At 43.1% G+C, this 23,918-nt stretch overlaps 1 protein-coding gene across 3 annotated transcripts in view; it reads right to left on the reverse strand.

Moving 5' to 3' along the window:
• TFCP2 (transcription factor CP2) overlaps positions 1 to 23,918 on the reverse strand; it is a 135,783-nt gene that overhangs the window by 94,351 nt on the left and 17,514 nt on the right. For 2 of the 3 annotated variants that reach the window (XM_077483681.1, XM_077483680.1), the window contains exon 2: positions 834 to 985. The exons of the other annotated variant lie outside the window; for it this stretch is intronic. In XM_077483681.1, the coding sequence (XP_077339807.1) occupies positions 834 to 985 (152 nt within the window). The remainder of the gene's footprint in view (positions 1 to 833; positions 986 to 23,918) is intronic. 3 annotated transcript variants of the gene reach the window in all.

Here is a 23,918-nt window from a genome sequence, read left to right on the forward strand (position 1 = left end):
TTTGTTTTCTAGAAAATTACTTAGAATCCCCAAACATTATACATTTTGTTTTCTAACATTCTAGAGAATAAAATGGCGGTCATTACAATACTTTTGTACTTTTTTGAATTACAAAATAAGACAACAGTAAAGTTAACCCAATTTCTTTTTATATTGTGAAAGATAATAAGTAAATTGATAGCCAACATGTCACGCTTCAAAACTGCGCCCGCTCGCGGAATAGCGTCAAAACTTTAACCCTTAAAAATCTCCATAGGCGACGTTTAAAATAATTCTACAGGTTGCATTTTTTGAGTTACAGAGGTGGTCTAGGTCTAGAATTATTGCGCTCGCTCTCCCAATCGCAGCAATACCTCACATGTGTGGTTTGAACACCGTTTTCATATGCGGGCGCTGCTCACGTATGCGTTCCCTTTTGCGCGTGAGCTTGTCAAGACGGTACACTTTTAAAAAAAAAAAAAAGTTACTTTTCCCTGATTTTATAAAAAAAACTTACAAATAAAATAAAAAATTGGGTCACTTTTATTCCTATTACAAGGAATGTAAACATCCCTTGTAATAGAAAAAAGCATGACAGGTCCTCTTAAATATGAGATCTGGGGTCAAAATGTCCTCAGATCTAATATTTGGACTCAAATGCAAAAAAAAAAAAAAAAAAAAAAGTTTTACAATCCAAAGTTAAAACAGATTTTATAGATGGAAAGTTGAAATAACAAGGTCTGCTTCAAGAGTACACATTTAAAAAGATCTCTTTGAAGGTCTACTGTCCAACCCATGAGACAAGGCATGGAACAATAGTCATTTGATTTGATCATGAGGCCTCCAGGTCTCACCTTGATTGAGATAGGTGAGGGTCTCTTCATGAAGCTTCACAGCAGGGGAGGTAGCTGTACACAGCACATACTGAAAAGGTAGAATCTTGTTTTCATTTTCAGAAGGCAAACTGGACTCTTCTTGCTTGAAAATAGGCAGGGCGAGAACATCGCTGTTGTAAAAACAAACAAAAAAAAAAGTGAGATACAAAGAACAGCCCATACATGCACTGAAGCATAAAATCATAGAAAGGGTAAATCTCAAAGTAATCTTTATATGACTGAAAGGGTTTAATCTAAAGCAGACCCAGATTGTAATTTCTGTAGGGTGACAGACCAAAATGGGAAAAAAAAAAAAAAAAAAAAAAAAAAAAAAAAGATACAATTTTCACTTTTTTACAAAAAGAAAACCCCAAATAAATGCACATCTTTTTGCAGGTTAAAAAAAAAATAAATAAATAAAAAACATTAGGAGCATGTAAACCATTGCAACCGCTACCAGGGTGCAATGCAAGGCTCCTGCAGACTGTCAGTGTATCTGTCTGTTCATACCTCATACGGGCAGGCATCAGCAATGAACTACCTACAGTGCTCTAGTAGTTAATTGAGAGCTACAAGCTGTAAGCCGCAATGTCTGACAGTAGTTGTAGTTCTCCCATCCACAGAAATCTGTAAATGAATGGCTCTGCCCACCTGGCTGCTTGTTTAGCAACATATTACACCCTGCTGCCCAATACCAAATATGTTCCCAGGAAAATTATCCCTGAAATCTACCGGGTAAACAGCTCTTCACAGGCCGTCATATTCCTTGGTTCTTCGCAGGTCTTGCTGGCTCATCCCTGCTGACCTCAACATCACTACAGGGGACAGTGGTGACAAAGCTGGACATCAGGAGGAACCAGTGAGCCGAGATGGACCCCAGTGGTCAACACTCCTGAAGAGTCAGTTGTCCAACACATTTTTATCAGTAATAGAATGATAGACAGCAGCATGGCCAAGTAATCACTCCCATTTAAGGCCTTGTGCACACTGGACATTATAAAAAAACGCCAGTAGCATTAGTTTTAGAATGAGTTATGCAGCATTTTTGCAGAAATTTTTGTTAGCAAAAACTATACCCCCACAAAAGCTTATGGCTCAAAAACGCTGAAAAGCCATGTTTTGTTTTTTAAGCGTTTTTAAGCTTTTCAGAGTTAGAGCGTTTTTACAGCTGAAAACCTAAAAAAACTCACTAGTTCTAGGTAATTTTTTTCCAGTCAGAAAAAATGAAAACAGCCTGTGCGTCCACATGGACACATGGGATAACATGCTGGGGAGTTGACTGGGGGCTGGAAGAGAGGTGGATAGCCTGCGAAAAAAAAAAGCTGAACCCTGCAGGTCTTATTCTGCAGGTCATGCGCTTTCAGTAAATATATGGTTTGGGGGGGTGTTTAACAAACTCTTAAAGCTATAAGGCCTCATGTACACTGCTGCTGCTAAACGGACGTTTAGGAGCAGCTGGGAATTTTATTCAACTGCTCCTGAACTCTCCTCTGTTATCAGTACATTGCATGCAGGGTAGTTTACAGTAGTTTCTAGGCAGTTGAGATTAGAGGCTTTTTTTGGAAGGAAAAAAAAAAAAGGGGGGGGGGGGGGGGGTCAGAAGCAGAGTTTAGAGGCAATTCAAGCACCAATCACCCCCCCCCCCCCCTCCTTTTTTTTCCTTGCCACTTCAGTGAACACTTGAGAGACTTGAATCAACTCTGCCGTTCATCGTTGTCCCTTTTAGTTTCAACATCATTGTAGCATTTATTTCATTATCCGTTTTATCTTATCAATACATTGTACTCAGGGTCGTTTACAGTCATTTCTAGGCAGTTGAGATTAGAGGCTTTTTTTGGAACGCAAAAAGGGTTCAGAAGCAGAGTTTAGAGGCATTTCAAGCATGAAACGCTTCTAAGCGTGGCAACTCACATTTAGCCGCATTTCGTTTACAGGTTAATTTTTGGCTATTTTATAATATAAAAAATTAGTTCTTTTTAAAAACTAAACCACTTCTAAAATCGCAAACGCAGCAAAACGCCACTAAACATGGCATGTAAAAAGTAGCAAAATTTGGGTTTTTAACTGCTTCAGCCCCGGAAGATTTTACCCCCTTCCTGACCAGAGCACTTTTTGCGATTCTGCACTGCGTTGCTTTAACTGACAATTGCGCGGTCATACGACTTTGCACCCAAAACTGCCGCCCTTTTTTCCCCCACAAATAGAGCTTTCTTTTGGTGGTATTTGATCACCTCTGCGCTATAAAACAAAAAAAAAAAAAAAAAAGACAATTTTGGGAAGGAAAAAAAAAAAAAAAAAAAAAAAGCACTCTTACTATAATAAATTAGCCCCCAAAAATCTATTTAAAAATTTTATATCTATATCTATCTTTTTTCCCCTCAGTTTGGGCCGATCTGTATTCTATATATTTTTGGTAAAAATATTATATATATATATATATATATATATATATATATATATATATATATATATATATATATATATATATATATATATATATATATATATATATATATATATATATATATATATATATATATATATATATTTTGCAATAAGCGTATATTGATTGGTTTGCGCAAAAAAAAGTTATAGCTTCCACAAAATAGGGGATAGTTTTATACCATTTATAATTTTTTTTTTACTGGTAATGGCGACGATCTGCGATTTATATCAGGACTGCGACGTAATGCCGGACACACCAGACAATTTTGATACATTTTTGGGACCACTGGCATTAATACAGCAATCAATGCTATATAAAATGCATTACGGTGCAAATGTCACTGGCAGTGAAAGGGTTTACACTAGGGGCAATGCAGGGGTTAATATGTTCCCTAGTTGGTGTTCTAACTGAAGGGGGGAGTGGACAGTGCAGGGGAGATGACAGATCGCCGTTCATACTCTGTATGGACAGACAGATCTGTTCTTCCCTGAGAACCGGAAACTGTTAACACACACAAATCCCGGTTCTCCGTGTGCCCTGAGCGATGCACCTTGTGGCCACAGAGCAAATCGATGTTATATAACATTGTTTCGCCCAGCCATGCCATTCTGCCGCAGTGCAACTGCGGTGAATGGTCGGCAAGTGGTTAAACATGAGTTACCATCTGTCAAGTTAATTAGTTCAGGAGACGTTGTAAAAACGTCCCGTGTACATGAAGCCTAAGGGAATAATGAAAACCTCTAGATTTGAGAAATTTGGAAATTTACATTTTTGCATATGTTTGCTTTTCACCATTTCACAAAAAAGCACAAACTAAAATTTACAAATAGTGGTTGGTAATAAACAATACAGGTTAGCTTTTATATTTAGTAGGAATTTTGTAAAAATAGGATTTTTTTTTTTTTTTTTTTTTTTATAACAGCTTACCTGCAAAATCCTTTTCTTTTGAGGTACATCACGGGACACAAAGACTCAGTAATTACTGGTGGGTTATAGGGTATCACTAGGCGATTAGACATCGGCACACCCTAGACAGGATGTTCAATCCCCCATATAACCCCTCCCCCTACTGGAGGTACCTCAGTTTTGTAGCAAAACAATATAAGTGTATTAGAAGAGGGGAGGGACCTCTGTGTCCCATGATGTACCTCAAGAAAAGGATTTTACAGGTAAGCCGTTATAAAAATCCTATTTTCTTTCTCGTACATCACAGGACACAGACTCAGTAATTACTGGTGGGATGTCCCAGAGCAATGCCATCTGAGGGGAGGGTAACCACACAACATAGGGTGTACTCAGACCTGAGAACCCTGTACCGCTGCCTGCAGCACACTATGCCCAAAGGCAAAGTCCTCATGCCTTCACACATCCACCTGATAAAAATTGTTAAAATGTATGGATTGATTACCAGGTTGCGGCCTTGCAGATTTGAGCCATGGAGGCCTGGTGATGCACCACCCACGAAGCACTAATAGCCCTAGTGGAGTGCACCTTGATCTGAAAAGGTGGAATCTTTTGCTTCAAACCATAAGCATGAACAATTACTTGTCAAATTCATTTAGCAATGGTAGATTTTGATGCTGCCTGTCCTCTTGGGACCCTCTGGCAATACGAACAAAACATACGTTTTGCGAACCTGAGCCATCGCTTCCAGATAGGCTTTGACTGCTCTCACTACATCCAAAGAACGTAGCGACTTCTCTTCCGTAGAACGGGGATTTGGAAAAAAGGAAGGCCGAACAATATCTTGGTTTAGATGAAAACCTGAGACCACCTTCGGTAGAAAACTAGGATGAGGGCGCAACACCGCTATTCTAGTGCATTATCAGATACAGTTCTTTACAAGAGAGGGCCTCTAAATCTGATACTCTTCTGGCAGAAGCAATGGCCACCAGAAAAATGAATTTCCTTGTCAACAGAACTAAGGGAATCTGATGTATTCGTTCAAAAGGCTGCTTCTGTAAAGCTGACAGAACCAAATTTAAATCCCAGGGGTTCAGAGGCGCCCTAACTGGAGGATTAAGGCGCGTTACCCCTTGTATAAAGCTTCGGACCAAAGAATGTGAAGCAAGTGGACGTTGAAACAGAACCGATAAGGCAGAGACTTGGCCCTTGATGGTACTCAAGGCCAGTTTCATCTCTAACCCTTTTTGCAAAAATTCGAGGATTCTGCCCATGACATTTTCTGGGGTGCCAACCCCTGGATTCACACCAGGACACATATGCTTTCCAGACTCTGATAAATCATTCTGGAAGCTGGCTTTCTTGCATTGGTAGATATCACAGGGCCCGAAAGCCCATGATTCTTCAGAACGTGGGTTTCAATAGCCAAACCGTTAAATTTAGTGTTTTTAAGGTAGGATGGAATACTGGTCCCTGGGATAGCAGGTCTGGACAGGACGGTAGGGTCCAAGGAGAGCCTACCGCCATCTTCACTATTTCTGCATACCAAGCTCTTCTGGGCCATGCTGGGGCCACCAGAAGCACCGACTTCTTTTCCTGCCTGATCCTGCAAAGCAGTCTTGGCAGTAGCAGAATAGGAGGGAACGTATAAATCAGACAGAACTGATGTCATGGAGTAACCAAAGCATCTGTCCCGCATGCAAGAGGATCTCTCATTCTTGACACAATGTTGTCAACCTTGTTGTTGAACCTGGGCACAAAGAGATCTACATCCGGAACCCCCCCCCCCCCCCCCCATCTCTGGCATATGGCCAAAAAGACGTCGGGGTGGAGAGACCATTCCTCTGGCACCAACTGCTGGTGGCTCAAGTAGTCCGCCTGCCAGTTCTCTACCCCCGGAATGAAGACATGCATGGCATCTGCCCAGATTAAGATCTGGTTTACTTCTTCCTGAGCTGCACGACTCTTGGAGCCCACTTGGTGATTGATATAAGCCACTGCTGTGGCATTGTCGGACTGGATCCCGACGGGGCAACCCGAGTGTCCAGGCTTTTACGGCTAGATACGCCGCACTGTAACTGGTAAAAAAGGATTTTCCTTTCTGCAGTTTTTCGGATATCAACCACCAGCGGAGGCTCCGACGTGTTGTAGGGGACAGATGCATCGGAAAATCTAACACCTGAACCCTCTTGTTCCAGGCCGATAGAATACTGTTTTGCAGTAGCCTTGAATGAGACTGAGCGTAGGGAACTGCTTTGAATTAAGCCACCATCTTCCCCAACAACCTCTTACAAAGACTAATAGAAGGACCCTTCTTTGCCCTGACTACCTGAATCAGTTCTCTTATAGCACTGATCTTTGCTTGGGGTAGGAATACCCTCTGCTGGGCTGTATCTATGACCAGACCCAAATACTCTAGTCTTCTTACTGGTTTTAAAGAAGACTTCTCTAAGTTGAGGCCCCCAACCTAGGCGTTCCAGGTAGTAGATTGTGGTGACCAAATTTTGGTCCAGGCGGGCTACCGACCGGTCTATCAAGAGCAAGTCGTCTAGGTATGCCATTATTGTTATACCTTGGGCCCTTAATATGGCCAGAGGAGGGGCCAAGATCTTTGTAAACACCCGAGGTGCAGTAGCTAGCCCAAAAGGCAGAGCTACGAACTGAAAGTGGCGTTTTTCTACTTCGAAACGCAGGAACTTTTGATGAGCAGGGAAAAAATAGGTACATGCAGGTACGCATCCTTGATGTCTATTGATGCCAGAAGTTCTCCTCCTTGTAGGATGGAGACTACAGATCGGATAGATTCTATGCGAAAGGACCGTATCTCTAGAAATCAGTTTAGATCTAGAATGGGTCTGACATCTCCGTTTGGCTTCGGTACCGTGAAGAGGTTTGAATAAAACCCCATTCCCTGCTCTTGCATGGGAACTACCATGATAACTTTTTTGCGACAATAGTCGCTCCAACACTAGAAGAAGAGACTTTTCTCTGGGTACATTCGATCTGAGGAAACGAGGAGAAGAGAATTCTTGGAATTCCAGTTTGTAACCTACACTAGACTACACTAACTTGTTACACTAGAGTTGTGGAGACCACCCATTTGTCCCAAAATTCCTCTTGCCAGAGCCCTGAGAACTTTAGTAGTCTTGCCCCCCCCCCCACTCGAGTGAGCACCCCCTTCATAAGGAGGTCTTAGCATTTTGTCTTGAAGATTTTTCTCCCCCAGGACTGCTTTTGTCCCTGGGGTTGACTCTGAGTATTAACCTTAGAGCTTGACGGAGAAGGCCGTCGTGACTGCCTGGAGGCTGATGCCCCTGGCACTGGAGAAAGCGCCTGTTTAAAGGAGGAACGTTTACTACTTTTCTTGACTGATAAAAGGGTTCCCACTAGAGATCCTTTGGATATAATTGTCCAAGTTCTCTCCAAACAGTTTTGCACCACTAAAGGGAAATCCCGCCAGGAGTTTCTTACATAGTGATTCGGCTGACCAATTTTTCAGCCACAAGATTCTACCCATGTGTACCAATCCAAGGGTAATGCCGCGTACACACGGGTGGACTGTATGGCGTACTTAGTCCGTCGAAACACATTTCAGCGGACAGTCCGCTCGTGTGGGCTTCAGCTGACTTTTTCAGCGTGCAGTCTGGCGTACTAAGTATTTCGGATTTTTCAAAATTCTGTCCGTCGTACTTTGGTTTCAGCGGACAATCCGCTCGTCAGTAGGCTAGTTCGACGGACTAAGAATGGCGCATGCCCAGAAAGGATTTACACGGCGGAAGGGTGCTTTGCTGTGTATTGGACTTCCTATTTCTAGTCCCGTCGTACACGTCATTGCGCAAGCTTTCGACGGACTGTTTGTGCATCCGTGTGTGGTCAAGTCCGTTCAGTCGAAAGTATGACGGACTGTCCGTCGGATTGTATGACGGACCAAGTACGCCATACAGTCCGCTCGTGTGTACGCGGCATTAGGTGAGAGGTCTGCAGGATAGCATCTCTGATAGCATCAAAAGCAAAACACAGAGCCGCTGGAAGGTTAGCTAACCCCTGGGCTTGCTGTTCGGGTAAGGCTTTAAGTACCTGTTTAACATGGTCTCAAATATTGACAGACTCCAATTGCTGCTACTGCAGCTTGTGCTACTGAACCTGCCAAGGAGAAAAAAATGTTTTTAATAGGAATTCCATTTTCTTATCAGCTGGATCCCTAAGCATCTGAGCGGTGTCAACTTGACAAGTCAGGCTTTTGTTTACGGAGGAAATGGCGGTGTCAACTGCCGATATACCCCACATCTTAGTAAATTTTTCCTCCATAGGATAAAGTGTAGAAAACTTTTTAGGAGGGAAATAAAAATGTTTATCTGGGTGATCCCACTCAGAATAGATAAGCTTTTCCAGCAAACCATGAACAGGAAAAGCATGTGCAGTTTGAGGAGGTTTCAGTGAACCCAGAGAAGAAGTGGGTTCTTTAACGGACTCAGGTACGGGTAACTTAAAACGTGGAACGGACCAATCCAGCAAGAATTTGCACCAACATTTTCTCATCCTGAGAAGCTGAAGAGGGCCCTTCTCCGCTAGATTCCTCGGAAGTGAAATCATCAGTTTCCTCCCGATCCTCTGAGGGGGATTCCTCTTCCTTATCCCAGAGTTCCTCACTCTGAGGGTCCTGGGTGTCAGAGGGGGGTCTAGTGCGTTTTCTTCCACCGAGTGAAGATGTGATTAAGGCCACTAATCTTTCCTCTAAACTGTTTATGGTTGAGGAAAAAAACTACATTACACAGGGGCTGAAGTGCCAGAAGCAGCTGCAGCCCCTGACCCCGACGGCTCTCACTGGCCCGCTTCCCTGGGTCCTGCGAGCCTGAAGGGGACCCCTTAGAGCCCCAATTCTTCGGGGTGCTTGTACCTCTTTTACCCATATAGTGCAAAGCAACAAAAAGGTAGAGGTACCACACAAAAAAATGCAATTCAGCAACTGCTGCTGCTACTTAAGACTCAGTCTGGTGCCCAAGTAAATTCTGCCTGGGAGTGCCTGTCTCTCACACTCACATGTGCCTGTAAGCTGTGTGCCCCCATAGGCTGTGTGCATCTGAAAAAGAGTACACTTTAAAGCACGTGTAGCCTAGTGTTCCGCTTCCCCCTGTTCATTTTTTAAAACAAGTGTTTCCCGCGCAAGCAGAGGCTCTAACCCTGCTGGCAAGCATGGAGGGGAGGATGGGACAGAGGAGAGGGAAGGGCCGTGGATGTGAAGCCGCTGTAATGGCGGCGACGAATGGTGGGGTATATTACCACTCTCTGCCCAGGCCTGTCTCAGCCCCCTAATCCATGGAGGGAGAATCCCAGAAGGAAAAAACCCCCCTCACCTTCATCCTTCCTGGAGCACGGCTGGAGGAGCATAGAGCGTGGACACCAAGCAGACAGATCAGGCATGAAAAGGTATGTGCTCTTGGCAGCCCCCAGTGGCGACTATAGGCATAGCATACATTTACTTAAAAGGAGAAAACCTACTAGAATTAGAAAAATTATTGGAGTCTCCCTTACCTTATCCAGCTGCAGAGTTTGAATAACAGACCCAATCTTCACCTCTCACGGTGGGCTCCATTAGGAAAAAACCTTCAGAGACTGGGGCCCCCTTGAATAGGGGGATCGCAAGTTCTGGGCCCGTAAAGCACCCTGCCAGGAATATGGCTGAAAAAAAAAAAAAAAAATACTGGATCCCAGGGTCCAGCTCTCTAAAAAGAGAAGCGTTACAGGTAAAACCTTGTTTCTTCGGATACGAGGCCCGGGTACCAGTCTTGAAAAGACACTTTGAATGGATCCGGTTGCATAGCTGGCCCCAGTAAGGATATTCCAGCGGAGCTCCGCACAGCACATCTTTACTTGTGACCAACACCTAAGACACTGGCGAAAAAAAACTGAGGTACTTCCAGTAGGGGGGAGGGGTTATATGGGGGATTGAACTTCCTGTCTAGGGTGTGCCATTGTCCAATCACCTAGTGATACCCTATAACCCACCAGTAATTACTGAGTCTGTGTCCTATGATGTACGAGAAAGAAATGTGCTGCTTTATCTGCGAATAATGATTTTAGTGTATCCTTAGCAAAAATAATTGTTTTGATCAACATTTCTAAATCTAATTGTGCCCTAAAAATCTGTAGCATCTTATTTGTATTCCACTGCCATGTGCTTTCAGAAATATGGTAGTAGCGGGGGGGGGGGGGGGGGGTGTCTTTAACAAACTCTGAAAGCTGTAAGGGAAAATAAAATAAAGCAATGGAAAAATTGCAAAAATGGCCTGGCCAGCTAAGTCTAAGGCTGCTTTCACAAGGAGCTGCGGGGGGCGTTAGCGGTAAAGCGGTGCTATTTTTAGCGCCTCTTTACGGCGCTATTCCCCCGCTAGCAGCTGAAAAGGGGTTAAATCGGAGCAGCGTTTTGCCAGCGGTATCGCAGCACTGCCACATATATTTAAACGGGGAGGAGCGGTGAGATCACTGCTCCAAAGCCTCTGGCAGGACTTTTTGTGACGACCTGCCAGCACACCACTCCAGTGTAAAAGCCCTCAGGCTTTCACACTGTAGTGAAAGGAGCTGCTTTTTTTCAGACTCTATACAGGCGCTATTTTTAGCGCTGCATCACCTGAGAAACACTGGCAGTGTGAAAGGGGTCTAAAAGCAAAAGCGTTAAAGTGATACTAAAATCTTGTTTTTTGTGTTAAACATGTCATTCATACTTGCTCTGTGCAGTGATTTTGCACAGAGCAGCCCAGATTCTCTTCTTGGGTCCCTTCGTCACTCCTTGGCCCTTGAGTGCCCACACAGCAAGCAGCTTGCTATGGGGGCACCCAAGTCACAGCTCCCTGTGTCCAGACACAGAGCTGCAGCTAGGCCCTGCCCCTCTCTTGCCTTATTGGTTGACTGATAGCAGTGAGAGTCAATGCTGCTCCACTGCTGTCTCGGCCAATGAGGAGGAAGAGTCCCAGACAGCCGAGTTTCTCCTGCAACAATCGCTGGAGAGAGATGGACTCCGGTAAGCATTAGGGGGGGCTGCTGCACACAGGTTTATTTGAATCTTAATGCATATTTTGCGGCGACTGGTGAAGCACTGTGAAGTAAAAATGGGATGAGTGGGTGGGATCTAAAGAGACCCTGTCAATTTTTCACTGAATAGAGAAGGGGCAAAAGGTTTTTTCCATAAGCACCAACATAACACGTTTCACAGCTGTGAGCAGATGACATTTAATTTCCATTCGTTCAGAGTTGCATATAGAAGCAGGAGGTATTATTTATAAACTGGCATTTCCAAAATATATGTTGTGCAGGATGCCCAGTGATCTTATTTTATCAGAGGGTTGGATCAGCACTTTCATTTAACTCATTAGACAAACTGAAGATGCTCAGGTAAAAAGTAATCAACAAAACTAACTGGTTAACAACCACACAGTGCTTTTCTATTTTATGAGATAAAATATTACGGGGGTCATAATGTGAGGTATTAAATTACACAGAGCAACTGAACATTTTGGAAGTGTCTGACAATAAAGTGATTGTAAATTATTTTTTTAATTAACAAAAATTGTGTGGGTCATGAAGAGAGCTGCTGCTCTTGTTCAGATTACTGGATCGAGATCAGGCAAGTATAAGTCTCGGTTCACACCAGTGTGCCATTGAATGCGATGTCTGTGCAATGCGATTTCAGCCGGATAGTATGGCTGAATTTGCATCACATTCAGACCAAACTCGCACAGGACCCTTTTTTGGTCTGCACCAGCATCGAATTGCATGCGATCCGAGTCATGTCTGCACTGTCAGTTCGCACTGCGATATGTGAACTGATTTTGGGGTATCATTCACTTTCTATTGGACACTCCCAGAAGTTTGCAAAGTGCAGTGTAAAATTGCCTTGCGAGTCAGGTGTGATGTGGGAAACCGCAGTGAATTTGCAGGGTTCCCATATCGCACTAGTGTGAACTGAGCCTAGGGGGAAGCTACATTTTTTTTTTTTTTAAACATCTTAATGCAATAAAAGCGGATCTTTTTTACATCTGAGCACCACAAACCAAAACAGTATTTTTTTTTAATCAACTTTCAGACCGCAGGCTGTCAAATGACGGCCCAGCGGCGCACCTATTGTGGCGGGAGGCAGTCATATGACTGCCTCCCATTTAAACAGGGAATCGTGCGTGCGCATCCCTGTTTCTTCGGTGGCGGCGTGTCACGGAGACACCGCTCGCCCACCGAAGGGGATGAACAGCCATTGGTTATGACTGTGAAATGGATATTTTGATGATAGGCAACTCCTATCCGCATACTGATTAGTGGTTCCAAATAAATAACTACTGCAGTAGGGAACAGACACAAAAGATACGCTTAGCATCTTTCCAAATAACCATTCTCCTTTATTATGAAGCATGTGAAGGTTTTTATACACATGATTACGTAGGTATCACATTAATATTACAATTGTACATTTATGGTAACAAGGGGTGTTACATAGGCAGGCTAATGCTAATCAGGACTCGAAAGAATGCAAAACATGTACTGAAAACATTATTAGTGCCGTGTGCACAGTGAGGGCAGCGTGCAATACATATAAAATAGAATACAATTATATACAGAACATACAAATTTCCATTACAACTGTTTACCACGTGATCGGCCGTGACACAGATAGTGACACCCCCACTGTGCACGGCGCATGCGCACGTCGTGGTGGCGTGTTCCCCGGGAACACTGCTCATCACCGACGCTGGTAAACGGCTGTTTACCCACGTGATCGGCTGTGATCCTTTCACAGCCGATCACCAAAATGTAAACAAACCACATCAACGAGATGTTACCGGGTTCTCCTCCTCACACACCGATCGTGTGTGAGGAGGAGATTGCGGTAACATCTCGTTACCACCTACAGTGTACACCAATCATACCGATTGGCCCCCTTATTAAAAAGAGGACCTGTCATCACCCCTCATAATACCTGTCAATCACGGCCCATCAGGGTACCTGTCACTAGGCCATCAGAGTACCCGAGTACCCATTTGCAGCCCATGTCTCAGAATATACGTTGTGGTGTTTGCTTTCCAAAATGGGGTAATTTTGTGGGTAATTTCACTGTCCTGGTGGTCCAGGACCTTCAAAAGTGTGATGGGTAGGAATGAAATGAGATGTGTCATTTATGCTCCTAGAACGCCTGAACGTACTACTTCAATGTTGGGCCTCTCTGTGACCAGGCTGTGTAAAAGTCCTACACATGTGGTATCGCCATACTCGGGAGGAGTAGCAGAATGTGTTTTGGGGTGTAATTTTTGCTACATACATGCTATGTGTTAGAAATATCTTATAAATTGACTGTGTATAAAAAAAAAAAAAAAAAAAAAAAAAAAAAAAAAAAGCGCTCTCTTTTTTTTCCCACATACTCCAAAGACTTCGGGAAAAAAAAAAAATGAACCGTTCAAAAGACTCATTATGCCTCACAGATTATACGTTGGAGTGTTTGCTTTCCAAATTTGGGGTCATTTTATGGGAAATTCCATTGTCCTGGTACTCCAGGGCCTTCAAAAGTGTAATAGGTGGTTGAGAAATGAGATGCGTAATTTTTGCTCGTAGAACGTCTGAAGGTACTACATCAACGTTGGTGCTCTGTATGTGGCCAGGCTGTGTAAAAGTCTCACACATGTAGTATCGCCGTACTCGGGAAGAGTAGCAGAATGTATTTTGGGGTGTAATTTGTTGTATGCATATGCCGTGTGTGAGAAATAACCTGATATGACAATTTTGTAAAAAAAAATAAAAATCTTCATTTTGCAAAGAATTTTGGGAAAAAATTACAACTTAAAAAAACTCACCATGCTACTTACTTAATACCGTGGAATGTCTACTTTGTAAAAAGGGGTAATTTGGGGGGTATTTGTACTTTCCTGACTTGTTAGTGTCTCAAGAAATGAGATACACCTGATGTACTGAAGGCCTGATCACATGTGATCAATTTTCAGCGGTTGGCACCATAGTTTGTAGACTCTATAACTTTCACAAAGACCAAATAATATACACTAATGTGGGTTATTTTTACCAAAGATATGTAGCAGTATAAAATTTATGACAGAAACAAAGAAAAAGGCATTTTTTTTTCACAAAATTTACATTTTATTTATAGCACAAAAAATAAAAAACCCACTAGTGATTAAATACCACTAAAAGAAAGCTCTATTTGTGTGGAAAAGAGGACGCAAGTTTCATATGGGTACAGTGTTGCGTGGCTGAGTAATTGTCATTCAAACTGTGAGAGCGCTGAAAGCTGAAAATTGGTCTGGTCAGGAAGGGGGTGTAAGAGCACTGTATTGAGGTGCATTTAATTTATTTTCATTAGGATATGATTCAACTGCCAGCAAAACGTGGAGGCATACTTCATTACTGGCCAGTTAGGTCACTAAAACTATAGAGAAGCGTTTTTTTTTGTTGGGTTAAACTGGAGCTTTAAAACCATAAAGCTGGCCATACATTATACAATTTTCTTATTCAATTTCCTTAAAACTACTTTCACACTGAGGTGGGCGCTGGTGGTAAAGCGGTGTTATTTTAATGCCACGTTACCATCGTTTTAGCAATGCTATTTAGCCTTTTAACCCTTGCCAAGCGCACTGCTCCAGTGTAAAAGCCCTCGGGCTTTCACATTGGAGTGAATTGAGCGGCTTTCAGGGTGCTTTGCAGACGCTATTGCTACTTTAAACTGTGTAGTGCAAGGGCCTTCCTGATTGTATACTAAATTGAGAGTGTGTTTAGATTTGACCTCATATTATATGCCTTTTATAAATCTAAAGAAAAAATTATACAAGAAAAAAAATTGTATAACGTATGGCCGGCCAGCCTAACTCCAGACACGAGAACAAAAAAAAAAAAAAAAAAAAAAAAAAAAAAAAACACACAAAAACACACCAATACCCTTGCAGCATGCCAAGCAAACAAAAAAAAAAAAAAAAAACAGGACTAGCGAAAATGTACAAGTTTCACATATCTAAAATATAACATGCATGATGCCATTATAAATTCTTTATCAGTCATAGCAAGGAAAATGTACAGTAAGCAGACTGCACATCCCTATGAAATTCTTGTTAAATAAACAAACACACACATACCCCATCAATAAGAGGAGACAGATTCTCTCATGTGTGACTAAATATTAGTGAAGCAGCCCACAGACAGACAGTGGCTGACATGGAAGGAATGTATTGTTTCTTCACAACTTGCTCTTTTGAAGATCTGGCAGCAGGAAGGCAAACACAAAGTATGAACCAGATAAACGACAACCTCTGAATCAAGAACAAAAATAACCAGCAAAACGACCACGGAACTTGCCATCCTGACCCTTTAAGCGGAACCGATTCTTCATATATTTTTAAAGCGGTATTAAACACTAAACCAAAAACTTAATATCTTGCAGCTTACCAATCCTTAGATTCGCTGGCTGCAATCATTTCACCCGTTTTCACCATTAACAGACCACCTGTATCGGGAGTGCCCCAATCTGGATAAAGCAGGGGGGGGGGGAGCACATTTGGACAGCAGCAGCCATATTAGCTACACTAGCAGATTTAGATCTATTACCAAATTGAAGCTAAACTCCAGCTAACACTTTATAAAGGAGTTACAGTTTTTCCCTTTGGGATAAAGGATTTACATAAATTAAAGCTGATCATTTAAAAAAAATTAAAAATGCAACCTGCAAGGCAAAAACATAATGAGCTAGTATGCATAGCATACTAGCTCATTATGAATAACTTACCTGAGAAAGAAGCCCCCTGATCGGTCCTCCGTCTTCATCTTCGCGGCTGCCATGTATCCTGGACTGACTTCCGGGTCTCGCTGTTCCGGCGCTGTGATTCGCCGGAGCCGCGATGACGTCATGAGCGCCATATTGCCGCGATCTGCGGCCTGCTCAGTGCGCCTGCCATAGACATCGGTGGCTGTCTTTTTGTAAATATCTCCTAAACCGTATAGGTTTAGGAGATATTTCTTGGACCGACAGGTAAGTCTTAATCTAGGCTTACCTGTAGGGTTTACAACCACTTTAAGCACTCCTGTCAGTAGTAAATATACATCTGTAGCATAGATTTATTAATTTTTTCTTTCAAAAGAACAGACTTAATGGACAGATCACCAAGTAAAAATAAGACAAAGAAAGTATTGGTAAGCTGAAATATAATAAAAGGTTTGCTTTTGGATTTAATACTGCTCAAGGCTAGGTTCACAGTTGTGCCCGTTGTTGCAGGACAGCGTGCAAGTCACACTGGTATCCACACTTGTAACTACTTGCAGCCAAACCGTGCTGCTCCTTTGCAGATGCACAGGGCTGCTATTCATTCATAATGGCACCCCCACACAGAGGTACGATAAACACCAGGTTTTTGGTTGCAGGAAATCGCGTGGTGCAATAGCACTATGCAATTTCTCTCCAGCTGCGTTTTCAAAAAGATGCAGGAAACTTTTTCCTGAATGAAGAGCAGGCACAGGAGCGGATTTAAAAAAAAAAAAAAAAGCCCTAAGAAAATGTGTCTCAGAGCCTATTGGGTGTGAGCCTAGCCTTAAAGCTTTCAAAACAGAACAGATTCTAATGTAGGTAATTAGAAGACTGGACGGCCGCACTCCAAAACAAATTCAGTGCCTTTTTTTTTTTAATAAAGGCACTGAATTTGTTTTGGAGTGCGGCCGTCCAGTCTTCTAATTACCTACATTAGAATCTGTTCTGAAAGCTTTAAGGCTAGGCTCACACCCAATAGGCTCTGAGACACATTTTCTTAGGGCTTTTTTTGTTTTTTGTTTTTTAAATAAACACAGGAGCACTACAAACTACATCACAGCAAGAAGCGGCAACAACTGACGCGTTTCACACTACAGAGTGCTTATTCATAGCACTGAATTTGTTTTGGAGTGCGGCCGTCCAGAGTCTTCTAATTACCTACATTCTCTGCATGCTGTGGCTCGCACCTGGATCTCTCTGCCCGGAGAAGTTACTTGTGTTCTCTGGATCTGGCTAGAGCAGTGGCGTTTCTCTCATCAGAACAGATTCTAATACTGTAAAGTTTTAGAAAGTTTTTTTTTAGACAGTAGAGGGATTAGAACATCGGTCATGTCTTTATTGCCGCCCATGTCCCCGTTAGAGATTCACTCTATTTGTCAAGTTTACCTTCATCAGTTAAAGTGGAGCACCAGGGGAAGCTCCACTTTTTTTGCTTCCTCCCCTTCCATATTTGGCACCTTTCGAAAGGGGGGGGGGGCGCCTAGATTCCTTTACGCCGCTTGTTTGGGTGGAGGGAGGATTTAGGGTTTTTCTTTAACATTCAGCCACAGGCTGAAAACAAAATAAATCTATGGCCAGCTTAAGGGGTCAATTTAGAATTGCTACCTGCTCTCAATTATACTAGGTTATGGACACTATGGCACATTCATAAAATGGGGCCATAGTGTGGAGCCTGCAGTTCCCCACCAGAGTACTCTCTGCTTAATGTAACATACAGGTCTCTGTGATAGGAGAGAGACACAATCAGATTTTAGGCAGGTGAAAGCAAATGCATTTTAAGCTCTTTAGAGATCATCAATGAAAGGTGCGACACGACACGATGGCTTGTTTAGATTGGAACCTAGAGGAGTAGTGAAGCTGTCAGGTCAAAAGGTACCAAAACCTCCTATGACAGATTCAGGTCCCGAGAATCTATACAGGATTCGTTTTCATTTGATAAACTGGACTGGAGGTCAAATGAGGATTCCATAGGTAGGCAGAACTTTGGCTTTGAGACCAATTCATATGAAAGAAAACCAGTCTTGAGAGAAAATTGAAGCATGCCATTTCTGCGTTTACTTTGAGCCAAGGCTCACCCTGCCCCCATTAACAGCAATAGATCTGTTCTAATTGCGACACTCAAGTCAAAAGGTTCCTGCACTACTTTGAGGCGACTTGCATTGACTTCTGTTAAAGACGTACGCAAGCCGCAACAAGGTCACGCAGGGATTTCAGCTTCAAAAGTTGCGTGACTTTGAAGCAGCAATGGTATGAACTGGCACTTAATCATTGACCAAAGCTAGGTATGAAGATAGTCTTCTGACTTTACTCGGATTTCCTTAATTGTATGCTTGCGCTTGGTCAGTGAATCAAAGTATTAACCCCCATTTCCTCTAGATCAGTATTACTAGATGCACTTAATCTGCTCCAAAACTTGTTTTACCTTATGTAAAGATAACCCCAGATGTGCAGTGGACTTCCCCAAATTTCTGGTCAGGGAGAGAGAGTACTGTGCTGATCACACATGCAAAAGTTCAGGCTTTCAAACCGAGAGCTGGTGAGTAAAGTGCTGTGGTTAAACGAGGAGGCTGTCACTTTGAAGAGCTAGTTGGCGTGAATAACTGCAGTTTGCAGAGGAGACTACTGTGTCAATATCTGGAAAATCCTGCAAAGCAATGGGAGCAACTCAGCCACAAAAGGAAGAACCTCTACTTGTTTTCATATGGGGGGGGGGGGGGGTGGTAAATACAAAAAACAAATTGATCAGGTATGTGTAGGATGCTTTTTATTAAATTGGATAGTGGGGTTAATAGGTCAACATTGGCAACTTAAAGGGCAATTCAGTACTTGGATTTTTATTTTTTACTGGCTATGCAATTTGTATGCCAACTATCTTACAGTAAACCTGTGCTTAGACTTCAGAACATTGAAATAATTCAATATGCAAACAAGCAAAAGCTTCACCCTCTGTAGCTATAGGTATTGTGGGAATATTAACTTTTAACCACTTGCTTACTGGGCACAAACCCCCCTCCTGCCCAGACCAATTTTCAGCTTTCAGCGCTCATGCACTTTGAATGACAATTGTGCGGGCATACAACACTGTACCCAAATGAAATTTGTATCTTTTTCCCACAAATAGAGCTTTCTTTTGGTGGTATTTAATTACAGCTGGGAGTTTTATTTTTTGCTAAACAAACAAAAAAAGATGCAAAATAAAAAACTCATGTTTAATAGTTTGTTATAAAATTTTGCAAACAGGTCATTTTTCTCCTTCATTGAAGTGCGCTGATGAGGCGGCACTGATAGGCAGTACTGGTGGGCACTGATAGGCATAGTAAAGGTGGCACCAATAGGCACAGATAAGGTAGTACTGATGGGCACAGATAAGGCAGCACGGATGGGTGGCACTGATAGATGGGACTGATGGGCATGGATATGTGGCACTGGGGTGCAGCACCGTTGAGGCAGATTGCGGGCACTGCTGGGTGGCACTATGGGCACTGCTGGGTGGCACTGGCAGGGGTCAGGTGGGCACTGGCCGCGATCGGGACTGATGTCCCGATCACGGCCGCCGGTGATAGCCGATAACCGGCTCCGTTGTATCACATGATCAGCTGTCATTGGCTGACAGCTGATCACGTGGTAAGGGGTCAGGATCGACCCCTTGCTCCGATCCGTGATCAGGCGAGTCTCATAGACTCGCCGATCACAGGGCGCACAGGCCGCTCGTGCACGGGACGTCGTCAATAGACGTAGTCCCGGCAAAGGAGGTCCGCGCTGTAGCCGTCATTTGGCTATAGCGCGGATCTCAACTGGTTAAAGAACACAAAAGAAAATCAGTTGTAGTCTCTTTAGGCCTTCTGCACACAGTGAGAGGCTGAACATATGTTGGGCATATTTCCACACCAAGGAAGCCACACCCAGCCATACAAGTGAATAGTTGTAACTATGAAGCCACACTCTTAACACCAATGCTTCTGTGTTTAGGCCCCTTTCACACTGGGTCGGGAGCGGCGACGGCGGTAAAGTGACCATATTTTTAGCGCCGCTTTACCATAGTTTTTTTTGCCCAAAAAGGGTTAAAACCGCCCGCTGCAGCTGCGCTTTGCCGGCGGTATAGCCATGCTACCCCATTGATTTCAATGGGTAGGAGCGGTGAATACACTGCTCCAAAGATGCTGCTAGCAGGACTTTTTTCACCATCCTGCTATGGCACCGCTCCAGTGAAAGGGGCCGGTATTTTTCAGGCACTATTTTTAGTGCTGTAGCGCCTAAAAACCACCTCAGTGTGAAAGGGGCCTAACTCACATGTACTTACAACATATTTCTCAAATACTGGATATCCAAGTTCAGGAAACATGTTGACAACCTGCACAGGTAAATGTCCATGCTGCTGTACATCGTCATTTACATGAGTACATCGCCATACACTTGTACGAAAAGCTGTACATGACACCTGTGGCTTCTTGAGCACAGAAATATTTCTGGAATTCTATGCCCAACATATTCTTAGACACTTACTGTCTGTATGCACAAGTCCAAAATTTCTATTGAGAGAAGACCCGGCGGTCATGCAATGTAAGCAAATAGCAAGTCTTTCTAAGATGATAGAAAATGACAATCTGTTGTGATGTTTGAGGATAAATTACTTCAGTGTGCATGCAGCTAGAGATCAGCAATGGCACGCTTTAAAGATATTGCTGCTTGTTAACCACTTGCCGACCGCCAAACACATACGTTGGCAGAATGGCTCGTACAAGCAAATGGGTGTACCTGTATGTCCCTTTGAATTTGCTGCTTTGTGGGCAAGTGTGCGCCGCGGTGGCGTGCCTGCGGGTCCTGCTGTTGTGAGACAGAGGACATGCCTAGTAACATGACAGGGACTGTATGTACTACTGCTCCCCTTCATCGGGAGCCGTGATCTCCATCACGTCAGTAGTACCCCCCCCCCCCCCACCAACAGTTAGAATCCCTCCCCAGGACACACTTAACCCCTTGATCGCCCCCTAGTGTTTAACCCCTTCCCTGCCAGTGTCATTTGCACAGTAATCAGTGGCTATTTTTGACACTGATCGCTGTATAAAATGACAATGGTCCCAAAATAGTGTCAAAAGTCCTGATATAAAATTAAAACGGCATAAATCTAGCCCATATAACTTTTGCGCAAACCAATCAATATACGCTTATTGCGATTTTTACCAAAAATATGTAGAAGAATACATATCTGCCTAAACTGAGGGGGGGGGGAAGTACATCAATTTAGTTTGGGTAAGTGGATATTTATTATAGCAAAAATAAAGGTGATCAAAAACCACCAAAAGAAAGCTATTTGGGGGGGGGGGGGGGGAAGTACATCAATTTAGGTTGGGTAAGTGCTGAATTCTCTGGTCAGGAAGGGGGTAAATCCTTTCAGGGCTTAAGTGGTTAATCTGTCCATAGGCTGGCCACTGCTGCGCTTTAAACTTGGTTATTTTTTAACGTAAATGTACCTGTAAACAGTAAGCTTAGGCCCTTTTCACACGTGGCCAACTGCTAGGAGTCTGCTTGTTCAGAGTGGGATCTGTCTGCCAATCCCAGCTGAGCAGGTGGATAACTGGTCAGTGGCCGCTTATGCAGAGGGGACACAGCCCTTTCTCCTCTATTAGTGATCAGATGTAAACGGGCCGCCTGTCCATTTACACTAAACTACCATCTGACCTGATCCGCTAGACAGAAGGGGAATGGATCCTCCATTCGTCTGGTTTTAGCAGATGTAAATGGACACATGTCTGTCAACACCCGCTGCTGCACAGGAGGAGAATGGAGGGTCTGATCGAGTTTGCCTGAAAAACTGACAGGCGGAGCTGATCAGACTGCTAGCGTGAAAGGGGCCTTAATGCTTTTGTTTCTGTAAATTAAAATATAGTGTCTCATTGTAGATTTCACAGTTGATCTCAGGGATGTCCATGGTATCGCGCTTCCCATTACCTTTTTTTGTGATCACATATATACAGTACCTGTATCCATCTACATTGATGCAAGTGCAGTACTTTTTCAATATACATATCTGGTTAAGGATTTTATGCTATGTTAGCGTTTTTCCTTCCCTGATCTTTATATGTCTGGTGTAGCCTTGTATTTTTTTGGACGCTGAGTTGGGTGCATTTCCTATGTGCTGGTTACTGTGAAGTCCAATTTCCTTTGGTTTCTCTGCGCATTTGGCGCCTTGTTGATGGCAAGTAGCCCACTTGATCTGGTAAGAGTACCCGATCATTTTGTTTGGTGGTGGCTACACATTTGATATTGATTTCTACTCGTGGTGGCCCTTTTTCACAAGAGCACATCGAACGTCTTTCTAGAAGCAGAAGTTTGAATTCATATTGAACAATTTTTCTTTCTTGGGATCAATCTTGTCTCATTACGTTTTTTTGCATGGACATTACGTCATTTTTTTATGCATTTATCATTATGTATGTTCTACACTTATACCAGAGTTAAATATTTGTTTGCATTTCCCAGCGCTGCACTTTAATTTATAATGCTACCAATTGTGACGAGATAGCATTTTAACCCAGCACCAAGAAGTGCTGTTACTGATCATTTCTGATACACACACACACACACACTCTAAGAAGTCCATTCATAAAATATATATACACAGCTATCAATCCCTGCGATGTGACCAATATATTTCCCATGCTAGTGAGCTCCATCTAAACCATAAAAGCTTGACATTTTCATGAATGAGGTACCCATATAAAATTTTGATGATCCCCCCCCCCCCCCCCACAAATAGAGTTTTCTTTTGGTGGTAGTCGATCACCTCTGCAGTCTTTATTCTTTGCGCTATAAATAAAAAAGGACTACAATTATATGTATACACAATTTGTAGGAGTTCTTTTTAAGTGGAAGTAAACTATTGTTTTCAGCCAAGGAAGCTGCCATCTTTGCCTCTGTTTAATCTTCAACTGCTATGGTGCTGCACATGTGATTCGTTATGACACCAGCCATTGGATGGTTTGGTAGTTTGGTTGAGAGCACAGCCAATGAGCAGTTAGCATTCCCGGCATGTTTTTTTTTTTTTTTTTTTTTAACTGTTTAAATCCATGGGTTTACTTCCACTTGAAGGACCTGCTGGGTCTAACTGCGGTCACTCCTACATATGTGATTGAAAGAGCCCATCGGGTGCCCATAGACCGAGCCAGACGCTTTCTGAATTAATAAGACGGGGAGAGGATTTTGGCAGAAGCTCATAAACATCCCACACTTAAACACGGCAACACCTCTGTCCTTTTCCCCGACTTCTCGGCCAAGCTACAGAGGAAGAGAAAGACCTTCAAATAAAATGTTTGTAAACAGCTCAGAGCAAAAAATATTAAACATGACATGTTTTACCCCAGCCGATTCCGGGTCCACCATGTCGGTAAAGTTTGTTTTTTTGACACCCCATCAGAGGTTGACAGCTGGCTGGCCACTCCGAGATCTCCTATCGCTTAAAAGCTATTTGATGCACGGATCACACATGTCCTGAATTCCCTATTCTACTATTCTCCTTTTCACAAATGCCGGAGCTACAGCAAGCACACCTTTATGCTGGATACGCACTTACCCCTTGCAGTTTGACTCTGCAAGATCATCAGAAGTTCCCTGAACTGTTGCTCTACCCTTCTTTGGAGGGACCCTATAACAAGGGTTGAGCCTGCAACTTAAGTACAGTGCTGCAAAGGACTGCAGTGTGGCCTAGTTCTCAGGTTACCGCTTTACAATGTTGTGTTCAGTTTTGGGTAGTGCCGGGTACCAATAGGAAAAGCATACAGTGCTTGGGAAGTTGTATTGTTTTCTATGTTATGTGTGGTTGGCTCTGGCTCTAAAAACACTCATCAGGTGGGACTCGTTCACCCTGAAGCCAGGAATTCTCCACTGGGATCATGGCGTCACGGAAACAGGAAACAAGGTCGGTGATATCCTGGAA

Source organism: Lithobates pipiens, unplaced genomic scaffold (assembly GCF_037356315.1).
Source record: "Lithobates pipiens isolate NorthernLeopardFrog02 unplaced genomic scaffold, aLitPip1_a1.2 Scaffold_16, whole genome shotgun sequence".
In the NCBI taxonomy this organism is placed as follows: domain Eukaryota; kingdom Metazoa; phylum Chordata; class Amphibia; order Anura; family Ranidae; genus Lithobates; species Lithobates pipiens.